This window comes from Crocuta crocuta, unplaced genomic scaffold, assembly GCF_008692635.1.
Source record: "Crocuta crocuta isolate KB4526 unplaced genomic scaffold, BGI_CrCroc_1.0 scaffold95, whole genome shotgun sequence".
NCBI lineage: Eukaryota > Metazoa > Chordata > Mammalia > Carnivora > Hyaenidae > Crocuta > Crocuta crocuta.
The window spans coordinates 4,943,986-4,960,338 of NW_027530971.1; the positions used below are offsets into that span (position 1 = coordinate 4,943,986).

The window sequence follows — 16,353 nt, forward strand, 5'->3', positions numbered from 1 at the left end:
GCTGTCAAAGGCAGCCTGTGGAGAGTGAGAACTTTCATTACCACCAAGCAGCAAAGAGGTCCCCTCTTGGTAGTGTCTGGGGAGGCCATGTGGGGAGCAATAAGGAGGTCATCCTAGAGCCAGAAATTCTATCCGCATCCAGGAGTAATGAGGATTCCCTCACACACACTCCTATCAGTGTCATTAGTAGCAAAATGAGGGACATAGATATCTATTTCACTTGGCAGGAATAAAGCAATGCTCCTCATCCCTCTTTTTCTGCTGAGCAAATGATTATCTAACATTCTTGAAATGACAAACTTATAGAAATGGAGAACAGATTAGCATTTTCAAGAAAGAGGTCAAAGTGGGGGCAACTAGGAGTAGAAGGGAAGTGTTGGGCTCTAGAAGAGCATTATTATGCATTCTTGTGGGGGGGGGCTGTTATGAATCCTGACTACATCCAAGTCAATACCTGCATTGTGATATTAACTCTAGTTTTGCAAGATGCTACCACTGGGAGAAACTAGGAAAATGATATAGGAGATCGTTCCATGTTTTTTCTTTTTTTTTTTTAATGTTTATTTATAGTTTTGAGAGAGAGAGAGAGCATGAGGAGGAGAGAGGCAGAGAGAAGGAGACAGAGAATACAATGCAAGCTCTGAGCTCTCAGTGCAGAGTCAGACATGGGGCTCAAACTCATGAACCATGAGATCATGACCTAAGTTGAAGTCAGATGCTTAGTGGACTGTACCACTCTGGCACCCCATTCTTTATATTTCTTTAAACAATTTTTAAATGTTTATTTACCTTTGAGAGAGCGAGAGAAAGAGAGTGAGCATGAGCAGGGGAGGGGCAGAGAGAGAGGGAGACACAGAATCTGAAACAGGCTCCAGGCTCTGAGCTGTCAGCCCAGAGCCTGATGCAGGGCTCCAGCTCATGAACCATGAGATCATTACCTGAGCATAAGTTGGACTTTTAATCAACTGAGCTGCCCAGGTGACCCTGTATTATTTCTTAAAACTGCATGTGACACTACAATTCTCTCAAAATAAAAATGTAATAAAAATTAAAAAGCAAAAGGCAGAGAAGCAAAACTTCAAGATACATCCCAAAATATCCAAGATCAAGACACTGTATTTTGGAGTCTGGGGTACCAGATCACTACATAGATGTGGTAGGTTGACAGAGATATTTCGTCACGGTAACCACTGCTATACAGATACCTTGCTCTGTGAAACAAAATACCACGAACAGTGTATATGAGCACTACAATGACTAGAAATTAGTATTCCTCCTGCTGAAAGTCATAAATTCACCTTCTTATTCATATGTCGGTTTCAATAAAAGTTTATAGCTCCTCATGGGGTCACACAATCCTCTTTCAAATTGTTCTTAGGAAAACAAATACACACACACACACACACACACATTTATTTCCTCATTATTGTGAATAGGATTTGTAAGGTTTTTTAAACTAAGAGTTTCTACATAAAAATTTATTGATTTTAATGTATTTTATTTTCTCAATTTATAATCTATTAATTCTAGTGGTTTCCAATTTATTTCTTTGTATTTCCTAGGTTAAGAATAATACTACATACAATAGTAAAACTACTTTTTTTTGTTTAAAATATTAAATATTGATGGGGAAACAAATGTTGAACATTGCTTCATTAATGTTTATGGTTGTGCCTTCAGTATTTCACATATAAGGTGGATTTGATTCGTTTTTCTTATAACTTGTTCCATAGTTCATGACATATTTTCATATACCTGCTTCCATACTTTGACAAAGTTTATAAATCTCAAGGTTCACTGGAAATTTCCAGACCACTAACATTATTCTACACATAATAATAATGATTTGCTTTACATATCCGTTAAATGATTGTAAAGTAGTAAAAATCCACATTATTCTGGAATGCTGTCTTACATTGCTAGATGAATTAAAACATTTCCCCAGACTATCAATCGTCAACATACGTGAACAGCTTTACACACACACACACACACACACACACACCCCATACCATGGTTGTAGGACTGAATTTGGAAAATAATATCAATAACTAGATAACATGAAAGAGATAAATGCATTATTAGCCACTTCCTATTGTTGAACTCAGCCTTCCAGATGGCTTGCTTTGATTCTAAGCCAGTGCTTCTCAGGGTCAGTAGACTTGTTCACCTTCACTTCTCCAAAAAAGGAATGGAAAATTCCCAGGAAGTTGGGAATCAAGCAGAGTTTCCATATGCTGTGTTCCAGTATCTGAACATACAATTCACTTTATTTATTCATTCATTCTTCCCTCAGAATTTATTAATGCTTACTCTAAGTCCCTGTGCCATGTAGCAGAGGCTATTAAAAAAGAGAGAGAGACATAGATACAATCCTGCCCTAAAGGAATTCAGAGAATATTAAAGAAGAAAACCCTACCCCAAATGATAATACCATGTGGTGAGTGTTAACAGAAAGAGAGAGGTATTTAACAAAACCAAAAACTCTAACCCTAACTCATTGCTAGGGCAATGAATCTATGCCAGAAGGGATGAAAGGGAAAGTTTCGTAGGAGAAGTGAATTTGTTGTGAATCCTGAAGTACTGGTGAGAACTGGACAGAAAAGATGTGGGATATTCTAGGCAAAGGGGACCAAAATGCGCAAACGTGGAGCCATGAATGACCTTGACGTGTCTGAGAAGCCACAAGGGTTTGAGACCAACTGGAGGAGACAACGCTGCGATGTTCATAGCTACGATTAACCAACCCTAGCAGAATCACATGACCTTGAGATTCCCTCTACAAATTTAAAAAGAGATACAGTAATGCTTTTTGAATCTTATGTTAAAGCATTAACTCAGTTTGTCAGTACGGAACACAGTTTCTCAACCCCAGTACTATTGACATTTGGAACTTGTTGATGACGGTTAGCGTACTGTAGGATATTTAGCAGCATCCTGGGCTGCTAGCCAGTAGATGACAGTAGCCCCTTCCAGCTGGGACAACCCATATTGTCTCCAGACATTGCCAAGTATTCCCTGGAGGGCAAAATCATTCACACATCATAGACTATAATCATTTAAATTAAGCAAACACTATATGCCAAACCTCCTAGCAAGTTTTTGGCACACATTATCTCATTTAATGTTTATAACAATCCTACTATTATTAGCTCCATTTTGTAGACTAGAAAACTGAGGTTCACAGAGATCAAAAAACTTGCCTAGAAAAACACAGTATGTGACAGAACCAGGATTTATGACTAAGATTCATGCCACTAACTACAATCAAGAACTATACATACAGACACCATATATATATGATGCTAAGATTTATATATATGATATATAAGAATATGAGATATATATATCTATATATATCTTAGCATGCAAACTTGGTTTGTCATCTATCATTCAGTAAAGCATCAGCCCCGTGCAGACCCCACAGAACCAAACATTTGGGGTGCTGAGCTACAACTTGGAAGCAAGAGTTGACTTTAAATACAACCTGGAAAGAATATCAAAATATTTCTGGATCATTTCTTTGATGGATAAGGACCATGCAATGAGTGCTATGGACGGATTGTAGGCAATGTAATGGCTCAGAGACGGTGTGGACACTGGGATCTGAGAGAAGTAGGTCTGCACGCTAACTGCTTTATAGTTCAATGACATTAGGAAAACTTCTTAAATTCTTTATCACCGCTTCCTCTTCTGCAAATGAGGAAGATAAACAGGCGAAAACTGCAAGAGGTGTGTGGTTGTGGCGTGATTCAATTTAGAGAAACAATTTCCAGAACCTCAACATTGATAGGTACTCTTACCCCTAAGTTGAAGAAAAAGCATCTGCAGCACCTTTTCACAACTGCCCTTCATTCATTTTTCAATAGAAATGTGTACCTTTCATCCCTTCTAAATCTTAACTATGGTACATTGTCCTGAGGCAACAAATCTTCAGCATGATTCAAAAATCCTGATCTCTGGAAACCTTCCTTTAATTAAGGTACCATAAGCAAGTCCTCTAGGAAATGTTCCTTGTTTTTCACATATCTCAGTTAAATATCATTCAATATTTCCTGACATTAGAAATGGAGTATTTGGGCTCATTTCTGGGATGTTCTGAATTCACAAACATGGTCGGCTGCAGAAGTATGAGTAAAGCATTGTTCATTTATCACCTTTCCTTTCCAACTTCCTGACTGCTGTCAAAGAATGTGTCACTTCTTTCAAAGAGTCCAGTGAGGTCAAAGCAAGGAAGAAAATGTCCACAGGAAATAGTGAAGGGGACAGCAACTTATTCTATCCAGCTGAGAGCCTCACGAGCAGGCTCTCTGCCTTGTTTATCAGCTGTGGAAATCTAAAGTAATATGCTGGCCACTGGAATGTGCGTTAGCATATTCAGCCTTTTTCTCTCAGAAAATATTTGGAGAACAGGTTTAACTGTGTGAAATATTTTCACAAATAGGTTATATATAGATATTTGTCCATAGATTAAATAAGCTAAATCTATGACTCCAAGATTAATACACATTCTATATTAACACACATTCTAAGGCAAAATAATTTTATCAGAAAGTACTGGATTTCTAAGAGTTTACTGAAATTTGTACTATTTTGATTTCCCCAGACATAATTTAACAAAGCTCTTTCACATGAAATAGTAACAAGTTGTCCTTTAACATGTCCTAGTAAAGTCTCTTTGGGGGACTTCCCAAAAATTTGTGTAAAAGCGAATGGATATAATGGTTGGGTAACAACTACTTTTGCACGTCAAAAGTATTCCAAGTCTTCAGTTTCAATAAAGTTGAAAAAGGACCTAAGGGAATAGTCAGCTATCGATCATCTACAATATTTTTTTGATGATAGATCACTCATTTATTTTTGGCACATAACTCAGGAGGAACTCAAAGAATGAAGTGACGTCAATGTAACACAATTCTTTCAAGCTCCATCTACACATTAGTGTGAAGAAGGTTTTCAGCACTAAAACCTACAAAAATGAAAAATAGAAATGAAATTGATGCTGCATGTGCTCTTATTCTGATAGCAGAAGTCTACAGACACATGAATTAATTAATGATCCATCCCATGAAGAGATGAAATCTCCAACAGCATCTTATTTCTACGGGCAGTAAGTATCAAAAGGAGTAATAGCTCTGACAAGTGATATGTAAATAACAAATATAATAATAACTCAATCTAACAGCAATTTCGATCACAGAAAATTTAAAAATTAACTTCAATATACAGCCACAATTTTCATGGCTTAAAAGTAGAATTCTGTGATTAATAAAAAGCTTTAGAAAATAAAAATTTACTGCATTTGAATTACGTGGTACAAGAATGGAAGAGATCTAAGAAAACAAGAAACCATGCAGAGTTTCTGCATTGAAAAAGCTGCTTCACAAATGAATATGACCAGAAGGAATCAGATTTGTCATAGTATTTAGATTTCAATGGGTATACTTAAAAGTGATGTAATAGTTTTATTTTAAAAGTCAATACAGAATTATGGAAATGCCATCTTTAAAAATCTTGCTGAAAACTTTTTGATGGCTACTTAAAAATCAACAAGGGTACCTGGGTTTTTGGTTTTTTTAGGGGTGACATGAGCAAAATATTTAAAGACTACTGATTGGCATATGTTAAATGTTTTTCTTGGCATCCTTTTCCTTGTTACTCGATTTATTTATAACGGGGCTAGGAAACAGAAGGAGAAAAAGATTCTATGATAAGCAGGAATTAGTTTTAAGCCTTACTTTGACAATTTTAGAATACTGGATGTATTTTTATGAGTGTTCCTAAAAGACACAACATGCTGACTTTGGGAGATTCCAGTTCAAGATGATGATACAGGAAGATCCTGGGTTCACTTCAACCCAAGGACACAATGACTCTACAACTACATATGGAACAACTTGCTCTGAAAAAAAGCCTAAAAACTGAGCAACTGCTATGCATCAGACAAAAAAGAGAAGGCCCACATCGGTGAGTGGGAGAGACTAGGACACAATCTCACCATAACCCCATCCCTGCCCGGGGTGACCCACCACTGGGAGGAAACTCAAAGCCCGGGGATTCTCCTTGAAGAGTTAAGGGTTTGAACCCCACATCAGGCACCTGAACTTCTGAGAACTGCATCTGAGAGACGAGCCCAGGAAATATCTACCTTTGAAAACCAACCTGAGCTCCGGGGTCGTGTCCACAAGCTGCACAGGGCTGTAAGCAACCGAGCAGCAGCTCTCTCAGGGATCCCTCTACTCACCTGCCCCTGCCCAGCCATGGCAGCCAATCCGGAGGCACCTAGATTTCACAGGATGAGGCTCATGTGCTAATCCGAAAGGATGTCGTCCTGACAGGCAGACATCTCACACAGCTCACAGCTAGAAGCCTGCTGGCTGGCAGGCGCCATCTTCACGCTTGCGCTAGCCAATGGGCGCCATCTTGTTTGTTTGTTTTAAATAGAGGGTTTTTTTGGGTGGGTTCCCCCTCCAGCAGGTGCCATCTGTACAAAGTCTCTCTGCCATGTTCTACAGTGACAGTATCTCTGATCTGGGGCCCTGGCTTTGCAGCTGCAGCCTAATAAAGGCTGCCCCTTTATCACCTGGCTCTGGTGGCCTTGGGCTTGTGCTCCTGGGTCCCACAAATGGTATCAATGAGAGAGAGAGAGAGAGTTCTTGGCAGGCTACCACCCCTAGGGCACGGCAGAGACAATAGACTGAAACACATCCCCTGTCTTTCTTTCAAAGAGATCTGTTACTTGTCCTAGAGCTTCAGCCTGCAGGCACAGGTCTAAGGTTTGGCACACAGAGACTTACTGCTGAGAGGGAACAGAAGCAGTTGGATGCTATCCTGGTGCTCTCTCCCTCCACTTCGCTGCAGCTCACCAATATCTCCCCCGCAAGAGCTTATACACTCCACTGGATGCTCAATTTTTCCCGCTGCCACCCAGGGGACAGCTCTAGATCACCTGGCTTTAGTGGCCAGCCGAGCTTATACTAGTATTCCCACAAGACTATATATATTTGCATACTTTAAAAGCTGCTGCCTGAGGGTCTGGCTTCTAATTAACCTGCATCCAGATACTAACTGAGCTCCTTTGGGACACTGTTAGGTCTTGGCACACCCTTACCAACTGAGAACCATTAAAAATAAAAATGGCTGCCTGGGCAATCACAAAGGTTTGAGAGACACCAGAGTTAGGGCTCCTCTCCTAGAAGAGGTCATTCCTTCAAGACTGGGAGAGGTGGCTGTGTCATCTAATACATAAGAAACCAACACAGAGAGTCGAGCAAAATGGAGAAACAGAGGAATACTTTTCAAACAAAAGAACAATATAAGACCTCCGCAAAAAAAAAACACAAAAAACAAAAAACAAAACAAAAAAAACCCCTTAATTAAATGGAGATAACATTTGCCTGATGCAGCTGAAAGTGATGGGTCATAAAGATGCTCACTGAACCCAGGAGAGGAATGGATGAGCACAGTGAGAACTTCAACTGAGAGACAGAAAATATAAGAAAGTACCACACAGAAGTCACAGACCTGAAGAATATAATGACTAAACTGAAAATACAATTTACTGACTTGGAAGTTTGGTGGTGTTTCATACCTATGGTTGTAGGCATCTAATTCTATGCATTTCCCTGTTAGAAAATCGTGACAGACTAGAAAATGCACCACCAGGATGGAATACCTACTTCATTCAGTGGAAAACTGAACAAAGTAACCTGTTCTAGGCAGCAACCTTAAGTTGATGGGAATCAGTGTCAACCTGCTAGCAATATTCTCTCATAAAAAGCAAACAGGAATACATTGTACAAATTCCTTATACCTTATGAACAATTATTAGACACTGCTGGGGATGTTTTTGGGGAAAAAAAAAGTCAGCTAAGCTCTGCTCAGAGAACAAGATTTCCAAATGTTTTGGTTTCTACTCAAGAATTTGTAGAGCTCTCTGTCCTCTCTCTTTCCAAAGAAATGACATAATATTTAGACAAGAAAATGTCTGTGTGCAGCAAGGGGTAGGGATTCATGTGCATATATTTACATGCATAAGATATTTCCACACAAATATTTTAGTGTTTCTGTTTCTATAGTGTATCCTCATTTTATGAAAAATAATATAACTGGGGTTTCCACTTTCTATCAGGCCCTCAGCCTTGGCCCTCATCCAGATGTAATTTCCAATCTGCAAATCATTCCAAACTCACTGAAATAGAGTCAATGTCTGCAAAGGAGCAGTGTCCTCAAGATGCCTATTGTCTTCATACTCTGCATCTCTCAAATCCCTTCAGGGGAAAGCTTAGAACAGCTGCCCTTGAGTGGATTTACAATGAGAGTTCACTGGCTATTCACAGCTGATTTGATGACCTAACCATCCAAAAATGACCAATCCAGGATATCAACCGTAGACCAAATTTGATTTATTGTTGACAAAGTTTAACCAAATGTAAATATTTTACATTAAAAAAATGCATTCTTAAACTTTCCTTACCACGTGCCTTTGGGCTAGGGGTCCTGGGGTGCCCAAGACAGACATGGAAACCATGCAATTGCCTAAGATTTCAAAAATAAGTTCTCATCCATTGAAGATTCTGGTATTAAACTTGACCTCTTACCCACATCCTGTTTTCTTGAGCACTTGCTCTGCCTCTGAAGGTAGGCAGTGGGGGTACACAATGAATCCTTCAGTGTCTGTTAGAGTCACTAGTCGAATGAGGTAGGACAAAGAAGAGAGTTGGGTGTGGTAGGAAAGCGAGCCAGAAGAAGGATGAAGAAAGGTCTGAGGAATGAAATAGCATGGTATTTGGTAGAAACTATATCTAGTTACAGCTTTTAGCTCAAAGGGTAAAGACCGGTCAATGCAGGCAAAGCCTTTATGCCATGCTAGGAAGCCTGAAGTTTATTGTATGAATGAGTCATAATTTAAAAACATTAAGCAGAGCTGCATTTTATATAACTCATTTTCTTCTTTTCCTTCCTAGTATTCAGTTAAAACATATGCTATTTTTGGGGCGCCTGGGTGGCTTAGTTGGTTAAACGTCCGACTTTCGCTTAGGTCATGATCTCACGGTTCGTGGGTTCGAGCCCTGCATCGGGCTCTGTGCTGACCGCCAGCTCAGAGCCTGGAGCCTGTTTCAGTCTGTGACTCCCTCTCTCTCTGACCCTTCCCTGCTCACGCCGTCGCTCTCTCTCTCTCTCGCCTGGAAATTAAAAAAAAAAAAAACCATGCTATTTTTTTTGGGTAGAAAATGATCAAATATTGAAGAGTTCATAAGGATCCAACTAATACTTAACAAAATTTGAAATTATATTTTTAATTGCATGTTTATTTGTTAAATGCCCATCTCTATGGCCAGACTGTAGGCTCTGGAGCCAGACAACTTAGGTTCACTTTCCAGCTCTACTAGCTTTGTGACTCAGGACAAGTTACTCAGCCTCTCAGATTTTTAGTTTCCTTGGTTCTAAAATGGAACAATACTCCAGAGAATTGTTAAAAACATTAAGCGAGTATGTGTGTGTGTATATATACACACACATTTATGAAAGTGCCTAGAATATCATAAGTTCTTTTTAAGTATTAATTATTATTATCAGTTATTATTGCTGTCACCATCATCATCCTCATCATCCATATCACTGTCAAAGCCAATGTCAAAGACGCAGACTGAAGAAAGGAATACTAGAGCTAGAAATGGAAGCAACACCTTCTTTTCATTAGACTCCACAGTTAGGTAGTACAGTACCCTTAGCTGAAGTTCAATCACTAATCCTCAAGGAATGTCTTTGCAATCCTTTAACTGTAAACATGCGGTGTTAAAACACCACACCTGATTTGAATCATACAAAATATTTATGGTAAATGAAACTGAGTTATGTAGGTTTAAACAAAACCAAAATATCATAGGCCTTAAGACTGATTTATGACAACAACAAAAAAGTATTGATGTGTAATTTTTTTTGGCTTTTCTCCATCTCTGGTCCCCCAGAGGATGATGCAGATGCAAGAGGAAAGAGTGAGAAGGACAAGCAGTTTGAGTTAGGTCTTGTAAGGCACATACATGTGTGCTTGAGTATGAGTGGGGTGTGTGTGTGTGTGTGTGTGTGTGTGTGTGTGTGTAAGTAGGGAGGAATCTGAAGAGATAAGTACAGAAGAGCTATGGTTTCTAAGGGAAAGGATGATTAGAAAGGGGAGATTTTAAGAATTGCTTGTGTCTATATATCCTTATTTTCAAGTTAGAGAAAGTCAAGCAAAGGACTTGTGCTATTTTGAAATTTATTTTGGTTGCTGAACTGGATTCCTTTTACTGCAGTGCCTCTTTTAGCCTGGACTATTGGGAGTATGGATCTGTATGTATTACAACTATGTTTCAAATTTTCTTTCCCTAGCAGATTTTTTTTAGCATTAATTGAACTTCTATCAAACATGGTTTCTGTGGCCAGTGCCATTACACAAATGAGTGGGACATACATGAACAAAGCATCATTCTACTTTGAATTATCATTTATTTCACAGTCCTCACTTCTGTGAAACCTATTAGCACACAATCTCCAAGACCACCAGCCCGAAGCACATGATTATTTTGAAATGAACTCAAAAAGGTTTTGAGCCAAGAGAAATTAGAAAACAGCTCAAACATCTTAAGAAAGGTCTCATAAAATTGAACTCTTTTTTGTCAAAGCATTATTTGTTAGTAACTTCCAATGGATATCTTCAAGCTTGCATTCAAGCTAAGATGTTCAGAATATGGAATGGATCCACAATGATTAAAATCTTTCTGGGCATCAAGGTCTTGTCTGTGAAGCAGCTGCTTTCTGTGACAGTGGTTCTCAGGCCATTTCAAGCAAAGCTACTGCCTTAGACAGGGCTTTGGAAAGTCACTGTTTGAGAGCCCAAGCAATCTAGACTGCCCTTCACCCAGAATGAGGAGGGAAAAAGAGAAGAGCCCAGCCATACCACAGCTATCAGCTTTCTTTGAAGGCTGGCAGCACCAGTGGAGACTCTAGAATAAAGGAAGGTCTGTAGGGGATTGGAGACCTTCATTCTGCTTCCACTCTGACATTTATTTCCTATATGATCACGGGATGGAGTTTCCTCATCTCCCAAGTGAACAGTGAGAGAAGCCCTTCCATAGCATTCTGCTCTACGAAATTAACAAAATAATTTACCTCAGCATAGTTTTCCCTAATCAAAGCAAAGAAGATCAACTTTCTTCAACATCAGGTGGCACATCAGCCCACTGCCTTCTCTCACGTGGTATTCTTGATTTGCACTGGATACTCATGGGTCAAAACTGCAGCCCACCTTTAGCAGGTGTAAGCCTTCTGGATGGTATCCACCTGTATGCACAGATCCTCCTCATCTTCTCATGGCAAAGTTTTATAAAATAAACGGTGTCTTTCTTCTTCAAGTATCTCACACATGAGGTAACTACTTAAATATTCCTTCATTAACTTTCTCATAGTAATATTTACATCATCGCACAATAATGATTAACAACAAAAGCAACACCAATTAGGAATTGATGGGCCAGATACTATCCTAAGCAGTCTAAGTATGTACTCTCGGTGAACCTAAAAATATATATATATATATATAACATACACGCATATATGTAAAATAACACATGTATATATATACATATACACATATCTATATATTTCTATATACAAAGATATATGTGTGTGTATGTACACACACACATATATATATACACACCATTATTAGGTATATATACATATATACATACACCATTATTAGGTCCATTTTACAGAAGAAACTGAGAATCAGAAGAAATTAATTATCCAAGCCCACGTCATTTGTAATTGGCAGGGGCTGAATTTGAGCCAGGTCTTCCTGTGTTTTTGAACACTTTGAGCACAGTTCAGTGTCTATGGTCTCTGAAAAGCAATGTATATGAGAAGCTATTTTCAAAAAGGCAAAATAAGCAGTGTGATATCTTGGAAATAACATAGAACTTTGATAAAAAATGTCCCAGGTCCCGATTAGGGTTCTGCTGATGGCTGGATATGCCATTTCAAGCAAAGTGTTCATCTTTTCTGAGACCTCAATTTCCTCTTGTAGAATGAGGGACTTCAAGAAGATAACCTCTAAGGTTTCTTCTGGCTCTAAAGAGGAATGATTTGGTTTTGAAAGGCACTATTTCTACAATGAGGAAAAATACTGAGAATTCCAACTATTCAGAGCGAGAGGTTATGTCCTCTCCTGGAGCAAGACAACAGCTCTCATCAAGGCATCTTCAGATCTTACCTAGAGGGACAATCTTAGTAGAGCCTTCCCTACGGTTCCTTCTTAATGGCACAAGACTGTTTATTTAATCACAGTTTGTGACTTGTGTGGGGAAACTGTGAGTTCCCAGCAGGTGAGGACCATGTCTATCTGCTTATCATCGAATCCCTGCCTGATGCCTAACACAGGGCTTGGAGTGAAAAACATACTCAATACCATTAGTCGACTGAATAGATTGTAAAAGGAGGATCATGGCTTCCATGTTTTCAGTACTGGATGAGTTAGGGCTAATATTTCTTTTTGCCTTTCCTAAAAAGTCTGGTAATGAGTTGTTCATGTCACAGGAAAGATGCAATTAATTTATTTTCTCTTAGTTCCTAGCATGTAGGAGAAGCCAGTGCTGAGTGCTGCCTCCTACAAATATATGAATCCCAGCATGTACCCTGGGGTTCTAACACTCCTTTTCCTAATCCCTTAGAAACAAATACTGAAGGTGACAGTATGAACATTTACATCGATGCAACTATATCTAATTTAAATCTTGCATGAAAGGAAGCGGTAAGCTGAGGCTTACTCATTTAAGAGAAGGGATGGATAGGGGCGCCTGGGTGGCTTAGTCGGTTAAGCGTCCGACTTTCGCTTAGGTCATGATCTCGCAGTTCGTGGGTTCGAGCCCCGCGTCGGGCTCTGTGCTGACTGCCAGCTCAGAGCCTGGAGCCTGTTTCAGTCTGTGACTCCCTCTCTCTCTGACCCTCCCCTGCTCACGCTGTCTCTCTCTCTCTCTCCTAGAAATAAATAAAACATTAAAAAAAAATCAAAAAAAAAAAAGAGAGAAGGGATGGATAAATTAATCCTTTTGTGTTGTGTTCTTGGTGAGAACCAGCTGCAGAAGTAAGTACTCCTGTCCCCTCAAGCCCACCCAACCTCACAAGTTTTACACACTGCTGTTGCTTGCTGTGCCTTCCAGCCTGGAATGTATGACTAGTAGCAGCCACCGCTACTTGGGGATCTGGCGGTGGTGGGTTTGTGAACTGCCCCCTCTCTCATTCTGCCGCTTATCCCTCGGGATGTGAGATTATAGGGCCAGGGAGCAGCGGGGGCTGCAGCCCAGCCTGGCTGGGTGGCCACATGGCAGTGGCTTGTTGGCCAGGAGCAGTTCAGTCTATGACCACACGGAAAGCAGACATGCTGACTACAGCACGGAGCAAAGAAAATGAGAGCTTCTGCCTGTGTTTGGTGGGCTTGGGTGGGAGGAGGGGAGACAAGGGGGTGTCGGGGAGAGTGCCAAGCTGGGCTGTTGATGACAGTGTGGGAAGATTCCAGGGGAGGCATTTTGCCAACTCAGAGGCAGTTGGACTGATTCCCCCCGCCCTTTTCTTCTGCTTAAATGAGAATTCCTGCTGGGTGGGGTAGAAGCAGAGCCAAGAAAGGAGTGATTTGCTGGGTGAGCATGGATGGCTGGACCTAGGAAGTATGCGTCTGCCCGCTGGGATTAGGGCCGGGGGAGGAAGGGGAAATGAAAGGAGAGGCACTGAGGGGCAACAGGAGGAAAGGGGAATAAAAGAAGAAGGCAAGAGGAAATGTCCTATGAGGGGAAGGAGGAGAAAGGTAAGAGGCAGCAGGTCACGGAGACAGGGAAGAGCCCCATTCCTGTGCTGCAGAGCAGACCCACCTACCTCCCAAATGTGAGCGTAAAATAATGTTCACATGAAACAAGCAGCAAAAGACCACATGGTAAGTACGAAGTAAATCTACTGCTCCCAAATTCTCCTGGTGGCTGTTCATTTCCACGGGAACACCTCCTTGCCAAATAGCAAACGTTGCCTTTTGGCTAAAACAGAATGAAGAAAATGCTACCACAGAAAGCCACACACTACTTGTAAAGATTAGGAGAATATTATTTAGAAGTAGCTCCTAAAATGTAATATGAAACACCAGAATCCGAAGTTGCTCTTCTCGGCTTTTCTAATAAAATATTAGGAATATAAAGACCCTCTTGTGAGAAAATCTAGAGCAGCTAGAGTTACAAATGTTGATGAAGTGAATTCCATTGTGAAGTGATGTCATTTTTAAAGCTTTCTTTTTTTAAATGTTTATTTATTTTCGAGAGACAGAGACAGAGCGTGAGCAGGGGAGGGGCAGAGAGAGAGGGAGATACAGAATCCAAAGCAGGCTCCAGGCTCTGTACTGTCAGCGCAGAGCCTGACGCGGGGCTTGAACCCACAAACCGTGAGATTATGACGGGAGCTGAGGTCAGACGCTTAACAGACTGAGCCACCCAGGTGCCCTAAATATCAAGCTTATTGAGGTCCCTTTGTGGAGACTCGTGAAGAACTGAAAGATCATCAAGTGAAAGTTGCAATTTTTGTGACAATCCCACAAGTCACGTGTCGCCTAAGGAGCAGAATCCCACGGGCTTCAATCTCCTACAGAGACAACCGCATATTTTGGCTTAAGTGTCTATAGGACAAACTTGGTTACTGATTGATTAATGAAAGACCCCAAGTCTTCCCCTTCCCAGTTCTGAACTGGGCTTCAAGAGGCCTCGCAAGCTTCCTTTCTCCCCCTCGGACCTCTGCCTCCACCGCACGGACAAGCCCGAGCAGCATGATAGAATCCGAGAGGTCACATGAAGGCCAACCTAGCGGTCCTAGACAAAGTTATTGTAGACCAGACTCCGGCCAGCTGGTCCCCAAACAGGTAAGAAAACCCCGCCAAGATTAGCGAGGCAGCCTACCCGACTCAGAGCTGATGACAAATGCATGTGTAAGTCAGCACTGCCGAGACCAGACAAGCTGCCCAACCGACCCAGACACATGAGCGATAATAAATAAATGTTTTAAGCCGCTGAGTTTAGGGATCTTTTTTTTTTTACACAGCAACAGATAACTGACACGATTACGCCCCCAAACTGGAGACTCACCTGTGCATTCATACTGCAGCCCTTCCCCATAATAGCCCTTTTCACAGATGCACTCAAACTGCCCCGTGTGCGTCCCACACTTGCAGCTCGCCATTCGGTCACAGCAGTCTTTGCCGGCTTCACACAGATATGAGCAGTGAGACATATCCTCTTGAATAAAACTCCCAGAAGGCAGATCTATCAATGACATATGACAGAGGGTAATAAAAAACAAATTCGCAGTTCGAGGTTACATTCTCTAGTTACTAAAGTGTCGGTGCAAGCGGCGGGGAGTATCTTTTCATATCCGCCGAATTCCCAGCTGCACCCCACTCCCACCCAGACACAGATACATGTTATTTGCACCAGCGCAGGCTGGGAATCTGCCTCAGCCAGTTAAGTTATTTCAGTCTGGGACCTCATCGTAAGTTCTCGGGGCCATGCAGGGTCAGGCAGAAATCAAGTGCTTCAGCAAGGCATCTCCCGATGCAGCAGGGACTACGGGTGTCGCTTCCACAGGTCACCCCCCACCCGCCCCCCGCCGGCTTCCACACCAGCAGCATTCCACTGCCTCAGTATGAGGTCAGGCAGCGGCAACTAGATTTCCAAAACGCTTTTTCAGAATAAATAAATAAATAAATAAAATGACAATCTCGACTGCTGCATAAGGATTTTGATTGTGAGCTACTGACTTAAGAATAAATCCCATAACTTCCTTTTTTTTTTTTTTTGGATATCTTCTTTTTTTTTTTTTTTAAATGTTTTTATTTATTTCTAGGAGAGAGAGAGAGACAGCGTGAGCAGGGGAGGGTCAGAGAGAGAGGGAGTCACAGACTGAAACAGGCTCCAGGCTCTGAGCCAGCAGTCAGCACAGAGCCCGACGCGGGGCTCGAACCCACGAACCGCGAGATCATGACCCAAGCGAAAGTCGGACGCTTAACCGACTAAGCCACCCAGGCGCCCCATAAATCCCATAACTTCCATAGTTATTTGAGAAAGACTTCACAAGGCCACACAAGGTTAATCATAGAACCGGCATATGGCTTATTTCTCAATGAATAGGAAGAAAATTATCGTGTTTTATGTGATGGGAGACCATACTGATTACTTGAGCCGTGTTCTGAAGTGAGGCACGCTGGGAAGTCAATAACTCAGGCAGAGTTATTCAGAAAGTGACTTAACAGGGCAGGGTAAGGTTGAACATGGCCCATCCGGAATG

General features: G+C 41.1%; 1 protein-coding gene across 1 annotated transcript in view; it reads right to left on the minus strand.

Annotated features, from left to right (window-relative positions):
* Window positions 1-16,353, minus strand: part of SVEP1 (sushi, von Willebrand factor type A, EGF and pentraxin domain containing 1) — a 190,781-nt gene that overhangs the window by 141,557 nt on the left and 32,871 nt on the right. The window contains 1 exon segment of the mRNA XM_077769764.1: window positions 15,156-15,332. Within this exon segment, the coding sequence (XP_077625890.1) occupies window positions 15,156-15,332 (177 nt within the window).